This window comes from Sinocyclocheilus grahami, unplaced genomic scaffold (assembly GCF_001515645.1).
Source record: "Sinocyclocheilus grahami isolate Dianchi unplaced genomic scaffold, SAMN03320097.WGS_v1.1 scaffold272.1, whole genome shotgun sequence".
Lineage (NCBI taxonomy): Eukaryota > Metazoa > Chordata > Actinopteri > Cypriniformes > Cyprinidae > Sinocyclocheilus > Sinocyclocheilus grahami.
The window spans coordinates 323,103-343,311 of NW_015505451.1; the positions used below are offsets into that span (position 1 = coordinate 323,103).

General features: G+C 36.5%; 1 protein-coding gene across 1 annotated transcript; it reads right to left on the reverse strand.

Moving 5' to 3' along the window:
* Positions 1-3,071: 3,071 nt before the first annotated feature.
* Positions 3,072-20,112, reverse strand: LOC107599796 (RING finger protein 11-like). The gene is made up of 3 exons (XM_016291479.1): positions 19,559-20,112; positions 5,262-5,431; positions 3,072-3,758 (listed from the first exon to the last, which is right to left on the reverse strand). Exons 1-3 carry the CDS (start codon positions 19,679-19,681, stop codon positions 3,587-3,589), a joined length of 465 nt encoding a protein of 154 aa, XP_016146965.1. The 5' UTR covers positions 19,682-20,112; the 3' UTR covers positions 3,072-3,586.
* Positions 20,113-20,209: the final 97 nt, after the last annotated feature.

The window sequence follows — 20,209 nt, forward strand, 5'->3', positions numbered from 1 at the left end:
CAGACACGGTCCGTGTCACTAGTTAAAATTGCTTATTTCTCTGGATTTAAACATTCTTCGAAACATTTGGGATAATGTAAGTACACAAGTCAGCAAAATATATAAAACTGTTCTGGTGGTTTTTGGATATTTTAATAAAAAAATCTTACGTATTGTGCCTTTAAATGCAATATTTATTTTTTCAATAAAATATATTCTCCACAAATCAATGTCAATGCAAAGCAGGACAAAAGTGTGACAAATTACCCCACATGCAGTAGTGTGAGTTAATGTATTAAAGGGGTCATCCGATGCTACATGCACTTTTACAAGTTGTTTGAACTGAAATGTGTGATGGCAGTGTGTGTACACAACCACCCTATAATTATGTTTTTTTAAAATCTATTAAAATCTTTACACCTGGCCCTTTCTTTCTTTAGATGCCTGTCTGTGTGACGTCACACAGACAGGCCCCTCCCATGATGGTTTGATTGACAGTAGCGTTTCAGCACAGACTGGTGTCTTACCTTAGACCGACAGGCCCCTCCCACGATAGTTTGATTGACAGTGGCGTTTCAGCACAGACTGGACTGGTGTCTTACCTTAGACCCGCCCTGAGTGAGCTGTCATCAGTCCACCATTGTTTCACCGCCAGAGCAGATGTAGACAAGAACGTCTCCTAAGCGATTGAAGTGTTTTGTTGTTGGATGTAATAATGAACATTGCAGTCGTCATATATAAGGTTTTATACATAATTATAAGGTTTTTTAATGAATCTTTGCATATCGCCTTTCCTAATAATGTGCTAATTAGCAAGTTTCACGATGAATGCGGCTAAAGTAAACAGTCCCTCAGAGAGCAGCTTGGAAGAGAGGGGCGGGGTCAGCAAAGCTCATTAACATTTAAAGGAAAATGCTACAAATTGGTTTGCTCTGAAAAGAGCTGTTTTTGACAGGGTAAAAAGGTGTTTTTTACACTACCATTGAGAAATTTTAACCAAACTATGTTACAGACTTTTCATTAAGACCCTAAAGAATCATTTCAACTTGTGGATAATGGGCATCGGATGACCCCTTTAATGAACTGCATCTTTTTTTCCTTGGAAACAAATGTGGGACAACAAATGTGTGTTCAGTGGCTTTTTTGAAGCAAAGACTTTAAGGTAGTTACTAGTACAGAAAGCGAAAATAAACCTTACTTTAAGTAATGTTTTATTTGTGTGTAAAGTTTCACTACATTTTTGACTGTCATTTAATAATCGGCTTATTATATAATGCATGTTTCAATGAAATTCTCACTGAAAATTTGTTACAGAAAACCTTCTTAATATTAAAAATGGGTATTCAAACAAAACAGTATACACAATTTCATAGCATAAATTCTATTTATTATTTGCCTATAGTACATAGAAGATGCATAATTTTATATATACATACGTTAATGTATATATTCACAGACAGACAAACGGGAGACTCTCACAGCCTTACACACACACACACACGTGTCACATACAAACAGATCACAGATAATGTCCATGTGCTCCCAGCACATCATGGAGAATCAGTTTCTGTATGGCATTGCATTGATGACATGTCTTCTCAGGAGCAAAAATGGTCTTATTACGTCCAAGTGTTCATCCATCATCATTATCATCATCACTCTGTCCTCCCGATGCTGGTGTAGAGCCCCCGTCAGCCCAGGACGTCCAGCCAAAAGCCTCCTGCTTCTCTGGTCTAAGGCAATGGAGCTCCACGTTGTATGGAGAGACGAGAAAAAAGAAATGACAAAAACTACAACTAAAAGTACTGTGCAAAACCAGGTCAATGGATTTTCTATGAAGAATATATCCCTCACCTTCATTAACTACACACTTACAGTCACTCCACACAAGGCATGAATTCAAACACGAGGAAAATCTTTACTTCAATAGCAGCCACTAACCACCAGACCTTTTTTTTTTTTCGTTTTGATTAAGGGGACAGATTTAATGCCAAACGCGCATTCCCTACTACTACTTCTAATTTCTAGCAATTACTTTGTCTTTATATAAAATTTGAGAGTTAAGAAAAATAGAGACTTGATTTCTATGCTCTCTTGTGCTTTCTTTTTTAGACAGAGTGAGAGGGCTGGGCGTAATTTCATTAAGCTTAAACCATCTTTCATTAAAAAAAAAAAAATCAAACAGCTATTCAAGCACATCCCAGCTTTGGGTGTGATCATACTGCCAGTGGTCTTTTTATATTCAACAAAAACCGCAAATTAATGCCAAGAATTTGAAGTCTATGAGAAAACCCTTTTTTTTTGCCCCCACAAACAAGAGGGGAAAAAACTCATATCACTTGGCCATGAGGACTCGCAATATATATTTTTTTCTACGTTTATGAGTCCCTTATGATATCAGAAAAACGTCTTTTAAAGTATCTGGTACTGAAAATTCAAATAAAAGTCACTAAAATACATATCATTGCACTATGTACAATAAAAGTTCACTAAACACACAAGTGCACCAGCAAAGAAGGTGAAATGATCATTATTGAACAGTTTCACATACTCATATCTGTACTTTCGTGAGTCACTATGACTTCTATTGCATTAATCACTCCATAGCCACCTTCAGACTTTCGATGACTTCAGTGTTTTTTATCGCTAAATAAATTTTTGGGTTGTGTTACTACAATAAACAGTATTGATTTTAAAACTAAAGGGAGAAAAATAGGATCCACAAAGCAAAAATCAAAAACTATGTAATGCAGGAAAGAAGTGTTATATATTATAAATGTAAAAAAAAAAAAAAAAAAAAAGTATATATAATTTTTTTTTATTTATTAATTAATTGCTGCACCAAATCCACTCAGACTTGGTGCTCGCAAGTGATATAAAGAGAAAAGCTTATTTCTCAACACAAACTGGGTAGCTGAAGTGTCCATTGAGTAGTTTACAAACCAAACAAACAAACTCAAAAAAGCTAACATGTGGTTAAATAAAAGTCTTATGTGATGCACATTTGCATGTGTGTGTGTGCGTGTGTGTGTGTGTGTGAGTGTCTGTAAAGTTGGGCTTAATTCTTTGAGTCAAAAGTGCAAAAATCATGATGAGACTTTTTTTTTTTTTCTTTCTTTGCGTGTGTATGTACAGTGCCATTGGTTTTGCTCCACTGCAGCTTCGGCAGAAATCAAATGAGCCCTTTATGGAAACAGACACTGAGAGAGAAAGAAAGAAATAGAGATTGAATGTTAAAGATGCATTTTTAAAAGTCCTCCGGTATGTTTCTCGAAAGTTCGTCTCCTTCCAGTGTAAGTGTTGCTACAGTGGAATGGTGCGTGACTGGCTTGTCTGGGTGTCGTCGATGAGAGACAAAGGAATCACATGATAAAGTCGTCGGGGTGCAAAAGATCTCCTGCAGATTTCCCTGTCCAGCAGGACCATGCAGGAGAGGTTTAATTATCAATGTGGCCTCCTTTATCCCATGATGCCACAGGCACACCATCCCACAACCCAGTCGAGCGGACAGTTTGTCTCTTTATGCAAAGCGGCCATGTGAGGACAGGACTCAAAGGTTGTGTGTGTGTGTGTGTGTGTGGGGGGCGGGGATCAGTGCAGGCAGCAGTCAGTTAGTTTCGTAGGACGAGAGCAAGGCAGCATCTACAGGCTCCATACAGGAGGGACACGTAAAGGACCTCATCAGCCAGTCATCTATGCAGTCCAGGTGGTAGATGTGCATGCAGGGGAGGAACCGGATGAGGTCTCCGTACACAAAGTCCATCATGCAGATCACACACCTGCGCAAAGAGAGAACGTGTTAACACACACCGCGATAAGCTTGGCAACAAAGGGCACAGCGTTTCCATAGGCTGCTGACAGGGTTGGGCATAATGCAGAATTTAAAAGTTGGTCACGCCCTGCAGCATGTTGAATCGCAATGACAGAAAGATGAATTTACTGAATTGTAATTCAAAAAAAGTTCAATAGTCACACAGCAGAATGGTCAGGAACAGACACTTATGAGATGTCCTCATTAAGATTCCATTTTGTAAACCAGCTTCATTTAAATTAGAGCATTCTGGGATTGTATAAACTACCATTCAAAAGTTTGGGGTTGAGATTTTTATTTATTTATGTTTTTCAAAGAATTCTTAGTTTGATCAAAAAATAAAGTAAAAAAGTAATATTACGAAATGGTAATAAATTTTAAAATAACCTTTTTCTATATTAATATATTTTCAAATTGAATTTTCAGCAGCCATTATGTCAGTCTTTAGTGTCACATGATCCTTCAGAAATTATTCTAATATATTCGATTTGCTGCAAAAAAAACAAAAAAAACATTTCTTCTTATATATGTTGGAAACAGTTGTGCTACTCAATATTTTTATAGATTTTTTTTAAACCATGATATATATTTTGTTAAGATTCTTTAAATAGAAATTTAAAATTAAAATATTTTTCAACATTTGTAAATGCATTTACTGCCACTTAAAGTAAAAAAAAAAAATCTTACTGATCCCAAATTGAACAATACACTATTACATAGTATATTAAAAATATATAAAATAAAAATATATACATTTAAAAGGAATTGGCAGTTCAGTTTTGAACGGCACACAAGACTCTGACACTGGCTGTCAATACATTAAAATTATTAATGCCAATAAACCGTTTTCCTTGCAAAACACTGAATATATTGTTATTTCATTGTCAAAATAATGATTGTTTTTAAACTGATTTTCTAATCACTTTTCCTACCTGCCACTGGTCAGACAAACAGTCCCATCTCAAATGTGCACTAAAGTTTCTGTCAGCTTAGCTGGAGTATTCAAACAGAGCAATGTTTGATAACATCACAAATCACAGCTTTTACATTTCTGGAAGGCTTCAGCTTATGAATGGCTTATTTATAGATGTCTCTGGCTGCATATTAAGCTGGGATATAAAAATATATATATATTTAAACAGGTTTATCCATGTGTTTGATTGCATTGCTGATATTTTCTACTTGTTGTGCAAGTATAAAATTGATATTTTATACTCACTTTGATCATAATTAAATTCCACCATAAGGCAACGCATTATAAATGTAGGCCGATTGCTGTTAAACATTTAAATAATCTCAGAATTTAACATGTTACAATAGTACTAGTCACAGCAAGTTTCAGATTTTACTTTCATGTGCATTCCCGTTTTTTGAGCTGGATTGAGAAAAAAATAAATAAAAAACATTGCTCCTTAACAACCTTTAATATAACTAGGAAACAAACAGACAGATACACAGTAGCATCACTTACTCTCGAATCTTCTTCTCAGTGCCGTCACTGCCTGGATCATAGACACCTTTGGGAAGATGCTGGATGAGGCCGATCCTTTGAGCGATCCGCACCTGCTCCTCTTCGGTCAGTTGGGTTGCCAGCCGGGCCTGGCTGGGAGTGGGGTGATACACAGGCACATGGATCTGCTCCTGAAAACACACACACACACGGTATAAGAACATATGACAATAGTGAATATTCATGGATCACTTCTTGTGGGGTTTGAGATATTTAACCACTTCTATGCCACTCAATATAATGCAAAGTCATATATGCCTAAACTAATCCAGAACTGAATATGCAACTATACAGTACAATGCTCAGTACAGTTATGAGTAAGCATCTTACTATTTGAGGCACATGCAACCAAAGCTCCACCAGGGGGCGATCTTTCCCTTTGTGCACCATTTTGATGAGAAAAAAGCCCAAATGGGACCATATGAGTCCAAAGGGTACTTATATAGAGAGGGAGGTGAACAATAGCTCCCATTGAAACAGGTGCCTGCTCAGCATTCACTAATGAAAGCTGTTTGAGAGACTGGGAGTATGTTTAAGCTCCGTGTGCTACGTATTCTGCTAAAACATTAGAACAAGCGATGTTACCGTATTTATCATAGCAAATGAGAATCAAAATTTAAACATCTATTTGAATTTCACGAAGAGCAAAACTTCTAGTATACACAGGAAACTCTGTATAACAGTAAAAAACAGTAATTATTAGACTTATTTTAGTGTAGAGACAGAATTCATAAGTTAACACACTCATGATCATGTTTTTTTCAGCACTGCCCAGATGAATATATTCCATTATGCAGCTTATTCATGACTTCAGTTATATAAAATAGAATGTATTATAATATAACATATATAGAGTATATAGTAATTAATAGACATTTGCACACATATATGCATACACACATTATATTATTTCATAATTTCTATAACAATATAAATACAAAATCAACATTTCATGAAATACATAAAAGTATATACAATAAAAAAAAGTAAAATGATTAATTAATAATATATATATATATACATACATATACACACACACATATATTTGTGTGTGTACAGTAAGTTTTTAAATCCCTTTTTTATTATTATCTCTATATTTAACATCTTACTGTTCTGCTCACAATTTCACGTACCTCTCTTTTCTCAAAAGTTTACTCACCCCTGTGCATAATCGGTGTTAACCTAACCACCATTACAGCGCAATACCATTAAATTACCACTACACCCAAGAGAGGACATTAATATATCGTTTCAGGTGTCAACGATTGTACCCTGGAGTTCAGATCACGTCTCTCTTTAAAACCCTACAATAAATTTGCCTTGTAAATGAGTGTTGATTTGTGAATGGTGGTGTTGATGGTTATTGGATTGGAGGTTTCACACTCGATGACTTTGCAGTCTTGGGAACAACAACAAAAAAATCAGCACTGCTTTGGCTCAGAACAGCTACGAACGGCCAAAGCTCAGATATTGCTCCATGGATAATCATACCCGGCAGATATTTATTTTAACCCACATTCATATACGCACGCACCACGATAACGATTAATCAGAAGTAGGACATGTTTCCACACAGGGGAGTAATGCCCATAGGCCGCAGTGAGATGTGTTCTGTAGAAACCAGGCCTGAGGACTGGGAGGTGCTGCTGGGAAAAGCAACCATGGTGTAGTGCAGTTCTGATTTCAGATCATATTAAAGGTGAGCTTTGAGATCAGGTTCAGTGCTCACTTGAGAATTAGGTCACACAGCGGCCATACTGAATACAATCATATGACGGACAGGTTACACTACCTATCTGAATACACACTTATTTGTACACCGGCTGAAGACACAACCAAATAGAAAGAACATTTGTGAGGCATGTACACACTCATAATGTAGTGGTCAGCACTCTGGGATCCAGCAAATAAAGGTGTGCGTGTTTAGCTGGAAGCAGAACCGAAACATAATCGTTCTGACAACGACGGCGTCATCTTCTCTGACACAGTCTCTGAAACTCTTGTGTTTCACACTATGGAACTCTAACAAAGGTTGAGTCGCTACCCGAGTTGCTGACTTCACAGGTAGCATTTTTGCATGAAGGTTCATCTTAAAGGTAAATGTCTTTTTGTATTTCTGTGGCAATAGCCTCATCAAACAGAACAAAAAAGTAATCTGAACACCTGCCCCATCTGCTATTGGCTGAAAAATAGATCGTCCCTCCTCAAATGCACTCTAATGTTGCTCTGTCAGGCTGGTCAGGATGTTTAAAGGGGTGGTTCACTGGGTTTTTTCTAGGCTTGATTGTGTTTATTGGGTGCAGTCTAACATGTGTTAATGCTTTGTTTAAAAAAAAAAAAAAAAGCATTATTTTTCACATAATCTACCTTTATTCCTCACAGCTCTGTCCCTTCGCTGAGAAACAGGCTGATCTTTTCCTGTTTTTATGAAGCCCCGCCCTCAGAAATAGGCGATGGGCTCTGATTGGTTAGCTAGCCCAGTGTGTTGTGATTGGCTAAACCGCCTCTAGTGCGTGTCTAAACGTCCCGCCCCTCACCTCAGCGGCATGTGCTCCGGTTGTATTGTAAACAACGGCATCGTTAACATCGCTTATTATCAGTTTGAGCCCGATTGAGAAGCAGAGGATATTATTGAAGAGGATCGTGCAGAACCTGTGCAAGCACGGCTTTTAATGGTAGGCCTATGTTTTTTGTTTGTTGTTGTCTCATAAGGCCCTTTCGCACCGCTTTAGTTCCAGAACTAAATGTACGGTACTAAAGTACTGGGACGATTTTGCGCGAACTATTTCCCAGTACTATTTAAAGGGTTGCATTCGCACCGACAGTGTGTACTAGGAAGTGACGTAAGCCGGTCGACAGCGACGTCATTTGTGCGTGGCGTTCAACAACGAAAACAAATAAAAACAACATTAACAACAGGAGGATGGAGGACGCTGTTTTTGTTGTGTCTCGCGGGTTTCACAATAATGGACATGGAAAGTCGACGTATACGTAAAGCGATTGAAAGAACGGAAAGGAGGACTAAGAATCTCCAACGACAACTGGCAGTGCTACATTTGCTACAAGTCCCTGCACTTCAGCATCCGGCCATCGATCGCTGTTCTCCATACTTGCGAAATAAGTTGACAGAATGTTTACAGTATGTTTCCACGGCGTTTTAAATCATGGCGGGTGAGAATTTTAAAAGACGATATCTCCGTTTGCATTGAACTTTCAGCTTCGTAACTTTGCAGATATTGTTTATGCTCAAACAGCAACATTACACACTAACTAACGTTAAAAAAAGTGAAATCGCAATCAACCACCACTTTAAGGAAAGAAAGCAATGTTTTGATATAACAATTAAATATAAATTATACAATATATTATACATAAATGTTGCTCTGTTGGGCTGGTTGGCATGTTCAAACAAACAAAACAATGATATGACAATTAACTTACTATAAATATAAACTATATATATATAAATATATAGGCCTAATACTTTGCTCTGTTGGGCTGAGATAAAGCAAAGTTTTCAAATGACATTTAAATATGTAGTATAAAAATATAAAAGTATATTGAACAGGCTAATAAAAAAACAAAAACAAAATTAGAAATGATATGACCATTAAATATACATATTGAAAAAAAATTTAATAAAAATAATATATATATATATATATATATATATATATATATATACACACACACACGTTAAAAATCTACAATATAATTGAATATATAATAGTTTATACTTTTTTATAATAAAAATAATTTATAATATAATTTTAATAGATAATATATTTTATATATCAATATATATTAGATTTAGCATTAAAAACAATTACATACTTAATCTTTAAGGACACAAAACTCAAACTGACTTCACCAGACTGATATAACCAAGGAAATATTTAAATGCTATAATGCTTCTTCTGTAGAAATACTATGATAAATAGGAGTATTTATAATAAATATTATAATAGAGACTCATACATTAAAAAAAAGGTCACATCAGTGTTTTGTGAACACTATTTTAGGCACTAGAAAATTAAATGAAACCAAGTCAAAACATCAGACTTGCACTATATAATTGCCTAACCTTGTAAATATATCAATAAAACAAACCAAACCTAGTTAATACATAAATAAAACAACACTGGCACGAAAAAGAAAATCATCACAATCAAACAAACAGGATTGTGGGGTATCATAAGCAGTGAGGTAGGTATACATCTACTGCATACTACCTTTAAACATTTACCAGACAAAGGCATCCTAACTGACTGTATTACAAGACCAATTTATTCAGACATTTCAGGCATCAAGAGCACAGCTCTCATTTGAAAACAACAGGAACAGCATCAGACAACCCAACACCACGAGTACAACAGAGAATGATTTGATTGGTTCAAAGAAACAGACAGACCGAGACAAAGAGATGAAAAAAAAAACGAGAGCTGGCAAGCGGGAAATTCTGTTTGGTCTGGTAGGCTTTGGGTGTAAAACAAAGCATGTTGTCCAGTATCCGTCCCTCCCTCATTACTGGAACAGACAAACCGTCCAGCGGTCCATTTTCTGCTCTCTTTCACCTTCTCTGTTCCAGTAAATCTGAAAGCACCACTCCCTCTCACGACTCACTGGACTAGACAAAATCCAAACCTTCACCACACTGTATCCTTCTACTGCCTCAAAATCCAAAGAGATAATAAAACAGAACTATAAACCAGTAAAACAACCGTTATTCCTGATAACGGTGTCATCTATACTGACTTCATCTTTATCAGAAGTCAAATCAATGTCAAGCCTGATTCAGTGCTTTCACAACAAACACAGAAGTGAAGACATCTGTGCTTCACATTCCTGTATGTGTACCTCACTCGATTAGCCCAAAATAAGGCTACAGGCTAGCATGACTCAGGCAGACAGTCTCAAACGCCCTCCACAGTGGACAGAGACTAAAGACAGTATGAGGAGGAGGAGCTACTTTAGCATCCCCCAACACTGCTACTCTTAACATTAGCTTCCCAAGCTACTCATAAGCTAACAAGACAAAGCAGCTCACTATATTTAACAAAGAGTATACTGTGTTTTTACAATTGGAGCTATATTTATCATAAAAGCAATAAAAATTAATTAGGGTGACAGCATTTCATGTGAATATACAATTTACATCAAGTACAACTAACAAAATAAATAAATAAATAAATAAATACATCTCACACATATATATACATATACACACATACAGTAGGCTATATATACCTACCATTCAAACGTTACAAGTAAGGCCAGTAAGATTTTTTTTTATGCATATATCAGATGAAAAACAGTAAAAACATTAACATTGTGGCATATTGTTACAATTTGTGACATGAAACACTGAATCAAGCATTTGCTTTGAAACAATCTGTATTGTGAATAATGCTATAATGTTTTAGAAGGTTCAAAAGAACAGCATTAAAAAATGGCTTTACTGTCACTTTATCAATTTAATGTGTTGTTGCAAGTTAAAAGTGTTAATTTCAACAACAACAAAAAAAAATAAAAATACATAAAATAAATTAATAAATAAGCCCGCCCGGAATAAAGAAAGAAAAATATAATGCAGTAGGTAAAACATTAATTCTTCTTTATTCTAATTAATTCTTAGTTAAAAGGTCAAAGCAAAAATATGACTGCTATCGGTGCATGAAATTAGTCCAACTTCACAAAAAAAGTCTGTTGTGATTTCACCTAAACTATCGCATTTACATGATTTTCAAAAACATATATTTTTTAAATTCAGGCTGAAAACAAACTTTCAAAGTGTATGTAAACATATTGACAGTGTTACGGGAACAACACTCTGGGGCAATCAACTCTTTCTTTTTCTCTCTCTCCCACACACTTTGTCCTCCTTTTCTAAGTAGTGAGAGGGCTGAGGAGGTGGACGCTTATCTGAGCGCATGGAAGGTTAAACAAACAGCTGTTTGAAGTGCTACTAAGTTAGCGGTGCAGAAACGGTCTGTACCAGCTCAGCACAAAATCAGGCCTCCATTACCAAACACTATACACTCTCAAGAATATATAATGGCTCTTAAGCAGTGTAACACCAAAATTACATTGATACACTATTTAGAGACCAGTACTCACATACAATTTCAGCAGTGCCAGACTAAGGGGAATTTAGTTACAGGGAGAACATTTGGTTACAACTACTTGTTTATGCAGTATACTAAGTTTCTGGTGATTCCTTTCAAAAGTACAAGAGCGATGTGGTGTTTCCCGTGTGTGTAAATCATAAAACTTTTCTTTACAGTGTACTATATGTAATGTTACACAGATTCAGGACACTGAATGGTTAAATGTTTAGTTTCCGACACTTTGCTGCACAAGCTGCAGGCCTGTTTCTTCACACTTTGCAGAAGTTTTTCTCCAAAGAATGGTTCATTGTGTAAACTGCATGGATTTCCCCTCATAGAAATCAACACCTTTTTTCAAATCCCTCTTTCATAAGAAATGAGCGTATCAGCCGGAGAGAATGCTCTCCTTCTGCCCCACTTTACTCCAGTCATTCTTAACAAGCTTTACTGTTTTAAAGAATTAGTTCAGATTGAATTGTTTTATTGGTGTGAGTAGCTGATTAGGACCTGAGCTGGTAACTGAAAGGCTGCAGGTTTGAAACCCTAAGCATTTGATCCATCCTATAGACGCCACTCCAATCAGAGAAGATGCCGAAATTAAAGTTAAATACAAATAAAAATATTGTAAGTGACAGAAATCTGTTTAATGCCATATTGTACATGGGTCTTAAATCCGAAAATACATAAAAAAAAATTTTTTTGTGTGACCTAGGATACAATTCATTAGTTGAATATTACAATATTAGTTGAACTTTTTTCCCATAAAAATTTCAATATTTGTGTAAAATTATTTAGAATTATTTTATATTATTTAAATGTTATTACTATATTGTTCTATTAAATAAATTGTTACACAAATTGTGACTGTCTCTAAGTTGCATAATTTTTGCCATGTCCAACAATTTTACATTTAGTCATTTAGCAGATGCTTTTATCCAAAGCGACTTACAAATGTGGACAATAGAAGCAATCAAAACCAACAAAAGAGCAATAATATGCAAGTGCTACAACAAGTTTTGGCTAGCCTAACGCAGTACACATAGCAAGTTATTTTTTTTTTAATAAAATATATATACGTCCTTAATTAAGTTTTAAAAGTATCAGTGAAGAGCTTAAGATTAAGATTTCTTCACAAATCATAAAATAATTGATTACGACTTGTGAACAATAGTTTTATTTCCAATCAAGGTGTAATATCGCCAATTATGTAAAAAGTGTGGAAATACTGAATTGACACTTCGCAGTGAGTTTGACTGACAGGTGATCTGACCAATCATAACGCCGAATCTGCCATTTTTGTCCGACAAACAAACCAGACAGGGGAGTATATTAATGTCAATGGACTTGAACTTGAAAAATAGTATTGACCTCTTTCCGCAGTTGAAACAAGACACCTTCTGATGTTCATTCATGTTTATTTTATGCTATAACTAGCAAAGAGGAAGAGATGATCGGTTCACCTGCCGCTTGAACATGATCTGTCACAACACATTAAAGAGCCACAAAACAGTATTTACTGTTTGAATTTCTTAAATGACCAACTTTGAAAGCTGAGACTTTGTTTCATATTAAAAGTAACCTGCTCGGTCTTGTCTGTTGGCGCGTTGTCAGTTTCCTCTTTGCTCCGCGATGTATACAAAATTTGCCTTAGCAAAAAAAAAAATCGTCTGTCATTTTATTCCAAAAATTTCATACTTTAAAGTTAAAATGTCACTTCCACCATCATATACAAAATAACATACTATTAAACACAATACAACATTTGAGAAGTGGTGGAAATGTTCACCATGTCTTGTCTAAAAGACTATAGGGCCAAAAGTGCTCATGTCTGAAGAATCAGTGTGAATGTGTGTGTAGCGTCTGGAACACTCCAACACACAATATATATTTTGTTAGCTAGATTTCACAAATACTTTGTAACACCCCAGGACGCTGAACAAGACCCTGGTTTCATGGTAACCCGATACATTTACAACCTTGTGGAATGCGAGCCGGCTCTCATTCTGCTTTCTCCAGAAACAAAGGGACACAAATGCACAGGAGAAATGGACTTTTCTACTAATTAATTCATAGGAAAACCTTCTTTGAATGAACACCCATTTTCTTCAGGCCAGTGTGTATATTATTGCTGTGTTGTATTTAATCTGTTGTATTATAGACTATTTTTATTCATGCTTACGATAAACCACTCATTCATATAAGTAACTATTTCATGTCTAGTATCTATGAATTTGCCTTCTTATGATCGAAACAAGCGTGGATATTATATGGTGGTACATAGGCAATATATATTAGGGCCCTGAGAATCATTAATAATTTCGATTTAAGTACATTTGAAAATTACCATGCTTCGAGAACAAAGGGTCGTAAACCCTCCAGCAATTGCCACCTCCCGCTCGGGAATTCCATTGTGCTCATTGGACAAGCCCATCTTGAAAGGCGGAGATCTTCCCCGACCTAAAAGGCCCGGCTCCAGGGCCCCGCCTCAGTCGGTGGTTCGGCCAGAAGCTAAGAAAATGTGAGAGAACGCTTCAGGATACCAAAGCTTGTGCCAGGCCTTTCGGCCTCGACTTTCATTCACCAAAGACTCTGACTCAAACTGGTTCTTTTCATCAACTAATTTCAGCAAGATCTTGGACCTTAAGATTGCATCAGGAATCTTTTTCAGACATACGCAAGTATCAAACTTAGTCGATTTAATTGATGCATTAAGTATCAGTTACACCTTTTTACAAGGTTTGTTTGAACTAAGAATCTGACGTTTTCCCTCAGGTTTTAGATCTGCTGAATATGCAAAATGGTTCCATAAATGTCATTCCTTATGTCTCTTTCTTTAGTGCTAAACTTTAACCCTTTCCTATACCAACTGTATGTGTGTGTGTGTGTGTGTATGTGTATGTTAGACCGGCTTAATGTGTTTATTTAGTATGTTAGACTAGTTTAAGTGTTTATGTAGTTAATAAAACCTTACTTGTATCACACTTGACGTGTTCATTGTTTACTCATAACCGGAGTCAATAATCATGCAGATTTACGTTACAAACTTATAGAATTGTGCAGTAAGAAGGTTATTTCCTTTAACCAGGAAATTGACGTTCTTAGAATTGACAAGACGGTTGACCCTGAGTGGTCAGCTAAATATCTACAGTGGATCTAAAATATGAATAGTTAATTATAACTAGTTGTGGTTAATTATTCATATTTTCCATGAGCTGATTTGCTACATGTGTGTATGTGAGAGAAAGGGTAAGGATTGAGCACTCCACTTAAGATGAGCTGTCTGGCTACTAGGTGACGTGAGGCCTCCATGTCAGAGAACAGAGAAAGCAGCCTGTAAGATGGAGAAACTACAGCATGAAGTAAGCAGAGAACTGAAAAAAAGAGAGAGGAAACAATTGATGAGCAGGGAGGTGGGAAAGCCACAACCATTTTTCAAGTCTAAAGGGAACCTCCATTATTTCTAATGTTGGCACCTACTTGACCTTTCTCTCTTACACAGACGCGCTTATCTCACCACGTCCAGCCTCATGCATGAGTCAGCTGCTTTCCAAACTACCAGGAAGACCTCATATTACACTCCTATCTGTCTCTTCATCAACCCCCCAAGTTCACTTCCTGTTTCAATTAGATGCACTATACAGCATCAAAACACTAATGCAGTACAGCTTTACTGCATAAACTGTATTTACTGTTCAGTTGCACAGATCAGAGTGGAAGGGATCCGGCTGTTATTCTGAAATATTTCTGAGTCGTTCTCATTGGTTTAGTCTCCATCGGAGACACCGGGTGTGAAACTAGGCTAACTCTACTGAGCTCCTTACACAATGGTGCTAATGCTTCTTAACATAGCAGCTAAAGAAAGCCAGGAACCATGAGAGCTTTGATAAGACATCAATCGCTACAGAAAACCTAAATGGAAATGTTAAATACCTGACTGTTAAAAGTTTAGGGTCAGTAACATTTTATTTTATTTTATTCAGTAAGGATGAAATGCATTTAATAAAGTGAAAGTAGACATTTATAATGTTACAAAAAATCTGTTTCAAACTAACGCTGTTCTTCGAACTTTCTATTAAAAGAAAAAAAAAATGTAAATGATTCCAAAAAATATTAAGCTGTTTTTAACATAATAAAAACAAGACTTCTGAAGGATCATGTGACACTGAAGACAGGAGAAATGGCTGATTATAAAAATGTAGCTTTGCTTTCACAGGAATAAATTACACTTTAAATGGAAAACAGTCGTTTTAAATTGCAATCATATTTCACAATATTAATCTTACAAACCCCAAACTTTTCAATGATACTCTATTTTTTCCCTAATATTCAATGGGGCCCAAAATTCTGAAACCACACTGAAATTTTTTTTTAACCATGCAAAAATAAAGTATGATATTCTAAAATTTGTATAACTTTTTCCAATTCAACTTTTTACTCAAATTGCAATTCTCATCATATAATTTCCTTTGCATTTTCATGGTCTGAGACTTGGAGTGCAAATTGTAAATAAGAACTACTGTACAAGTTGGGAAAAAAGAAAATCAGTTGAGTCCTCTGCTAACATTACCGCTCCATTTCCTGATGAAACAAACTAGCTTCATGCACACATACTCATCCTAATCTGCACACACTTAATGTGGCATATAATAGGAGACAGTGGCAGCTCGTCGGGGGAGGCAGAGCTTCCCCAAAATTTTGAGGTGAAAATAGGAGGACGACGATTAAATGTTAATAAAATTCACAATTCATTTCAGTTCATGTCTCAGAATGTGTATTTTTTGCTTGTAATTTCACAGCTGTAATACCATAACATGCTACTGAAGTTGGAAAGCGCTGCTTTTCTATCGCGAATGTGCCGAATCAGCTGATGTATTTACAACCGCTAGTGATAGAGAAGGGGAGGGGGAGGCCAGGGGAGAGCTCGTGCCTCCTTGGTAAAAACAATACGCCAATCAGCATCGAGTGTTCACTTTCAGCGCTGAGGAGTGTTGAGAAAAGAAACCTCGTAGGGGAGGATAGCCTCCCTTCTGGTATATCAACCAATCATCATAGAGATGTAAATTACGTGATATTAGTTTGAACGTCTCCCGCTGCATTCATAATGTACCAAGTACTAATGAGTAGCGATATTGAATATTTGATCGCCAACAGATTACCAAGCTGTCATTCAAACAGTATATATACAAATTTAGGGAAAACAGTCTAAGCTGGAACCTCGTAGGGGAGGATAGCCTCCCTTCTGGTATATCAACCAATCATCATAGAGATGTAAATTACGTGATATTAGTTTGAACGTCTCCCGCTGCATTCATAATGTACCAAGTACTAATGAGTAGCGATATTGAATATTTGATCGCCAACAGATTACCAAGCTGTCATTCAAACAGTAAAAGTATATATACACAAATTAAAAATAAAGGGAGAACACACCTAAGATGGATATAGGCTAACGTTACAGCAGTCGGTTCTTTTAACACAGACTTTTAAGAAGGGATGGATGTTTGCTTCAAGTGATAGGCCAGGTAAGTGAAATTATATTATCTTGCTGTATGTGTGTCGTTTTCTTTTTACGTTTTCTGACTAAAAGCAACCAAAAAGCCATTTTAAAGTGGTTAAGCAAATAATAATAATAACAAGAATAATCGGGATCCCCAGACCAATACAATTAGTGTGCCTCCTCTATTTTAAAACCCACGAGCCGCCTCTGATAGGAGAAACCTTAAAGGGATAGTAGACACAAAAATGAAAGTTCTGTCATCATTTACTTACTCATTTCAAACCTATACAACTGACTTTCTTCTGTAGACCACAAAAGACATTATTTTCAAAAATGTGTTGTTTTTTTTGTCCTTATAATGAAAGTCAAAGGGGTCCAGTGCTGTACTTTCATTGTATGGACAAAAACAGTCTCAATATTATTCAACCTATCTTCATTTGTGTTTCACAGAAAAAATAGGTGTGTGTGTAGGTTGTGTAAATGACATGAGAGTGAATAAAAGATGACCAAATCTTCATTTTTGGGTGCTTTGAACAGAGGAAGACTTGGATGAATGTCTTTGTTGCGTTTGAGTAAAAGAAGTAGTGGCAAAATCTGAAGCATGTTTTTGAAGGCCTATGAAGGAGACAATTTACACTACTGCATTTTAAAGATCCCTTTATAACTTAAAAAAATAAGCAGAACCGTTTCTGTGCATACTTGAGAGCACAGGCAGCCCCTTCTAGCTCCCTGCCTGAGACTATGGGGAAAAAAGTCAAGCATTCTTGGCAAGCGACGCAAGAATGTGCTGAGATTGGGAATGATTTGAGTTCTCAAGGGGGCTGTGCATTTTTTCATCCACTGCGTGGTTCAAACAGACCTCCTGTCTGTCCAACATTCTGACAATAGGCTGAAGCGTGCCATCGGAATATTGCACAGCGCAGCAGTGACGTTAACAAACGCTGGGTGAATTCAGCACAGTGCTGTCTTCTTCTCCTCTTTTTTTCACACCCTTGTCTGATCTTGCACCCCAGAGACTTGATAACTTCACAAAACAGAAAGCTGAGCACAGTTTTTGCTGGCGTTCAGCAGAAAGATGCCTCCTCTTGAAAGACACAGCCCAGTAACACAAGAAAGAGCGCATTTATCCTATAATGAAATTCTGTTTGCATTTCAACCCTTGAGTTGTAAGATATGAGAGGTTTGGAAGCTATTTATTCTCATATAGCATACAATTATTCATTGTATGGAGTGCAAACAGATAATTGCCACAGAACACCAGTAGCAAATCGAAGAGTGCTCATCAAAAACACAGTTCACTGGAAAATGACAAAAACAAGTCTGAGATCACTGAAGAATCATTAGATCCTTCAGTGTTGTGTTTTAATTTTGATGTTTTTTAAATTAATTTATAATCATTTATTCTCATAATCATTAGTCATTCATATGATTTATTATTTGATTATTTTTATCATTATATTATTTAAGTATTTTTATTGTTTATTCATTCGATATGTTTATCCATTTATTATATTTCTGCATATTATATTTATTTTTAATTTGCCCTAGCTTATGCATTTTCATTGTTGTTCAATCTCATGCTTGTGGGGTTTCATGAACTGTTTTGTCTGTATGAATAAGAGATGGATAAGAGGGAATGTTTATGGAAACCCAAGGTTTATGGGATGTTGCTGTGAAGCAGTTTTGGTATAAAAGTACATGTTGAATTTGTGCTGGTCAGACGAAGTTTGAACATTGAGACATACGCAACTAAGATTGTTCAATAAACAATCACTTCGTCTCCTGCTTCTGCTCTCCTCAGTCAACTTCTTGACTGACAGAAGACTGTTAAACACTCATTTTGGGAATCAACAGCTCTGCTGACTAGTTGTTCGGTTACTGGACAAACTGATATTTTCTGACGGGATCTGGCGTCTGAGGCTGGATCCTAATTATTATCTGGCGTGGAGACCCGGTCTAACATCACCATAACTCTACGCCGATCATGACACATTTAACACTACCTAGAAATGTTTCATCAACAGGCTTCTATAAGCTATTTTATAAACTGTGGTTCTCCTCTGAGTCAATCTCCTGGCCCATCAGAACATTCAGGCTGTTTCCAGACGACTATGTGGAGGAGGAAGTGGCAGAACGCTGTTAGTACAGCTGATAAGCGCAAGGAGTACAGCACAAAACATCTGCCCACCATCCCACCATCTACCTTCTGCTTTCAGAATCCGAATGAGCTTTAATGCCAGGTATGTTTACACATACGAGGAATTTGTTTTCGTGACAGAAGCTTCCACAGTGTAACAGAATGACAGTGACAGAACAAAAAAAAACACAGATAATAAAAAATAAAAAAAATTGAACAAGTAAATAAGGAATAAAAATATACAAATCGACAATTGTATGTACAGGTATATAACAATAGACAGTTGTATGTACAGGTATATTATGTGCAAATTGAAATCTAGACTGAGTATGTGTGTTAGATAAATAAGTGTATGAGTGAATAAATAGTGTGTGTTCCACAATTATTTTTTTTTAAGATATCACAGATCATAATTTTGATATGTTTATATTAAAAAGCAGGAGCGTGGACTCGAGGCACAGTGTTTAGTCAAAAGGTACGTTTCTTTGTTTATTCTATAGGTTTATCATTAGCTTACCTGATATGGAGGTGGCGGCTCCTGATCCGGATCGTTGGCGTCACCAAAACTGGCCCTGTCTGACTGTGATTCTTGGAGCAAGGAGATATCATCCGAAGTGGGAGATTTCAGACAATTCCCCATCTCCTTTCCAAACTCCTTGTTGTCTAAATGTTGAAATCCTGTCTATCCCCTGCTTTCTGCCCTTAATAACTCCAACCAGAGTTCCGCCCTTTTAAACAGGATGACTAAATCTCTATCATTCATTTAAAATGATCCGATCATCATGAGAGATCGTGACGGAGAAAAACAAACCATTGTCGACACACAAAGAACCCTGGCAAAGAGTGTCAGACACGGATATGAAACGATGTTTTTGTAAACACATACAATCTAAACCTGTCAAATACGTCTATTTGCCCTGAAGCCGTGGTATGTAGTGTTGTCCTTTTCTCCTCGTCTCAATAATAGTAAACACTGGTTAGCCTTCAACGGATAATTTCTACAATATCAAATATGCGCTCGCTCTCAATGGCGACTCAGGCAATGTTGCCTTTCAGGCAGTCATTCTAAGTCCCGCCTCCGGGTTGGTTGGACCAATCAGCGGGTGTCTTCTTTAGTAAGGACGTTATTAGTGGTTATTTGTCACCCAATCGGATCGCCGATTTACAA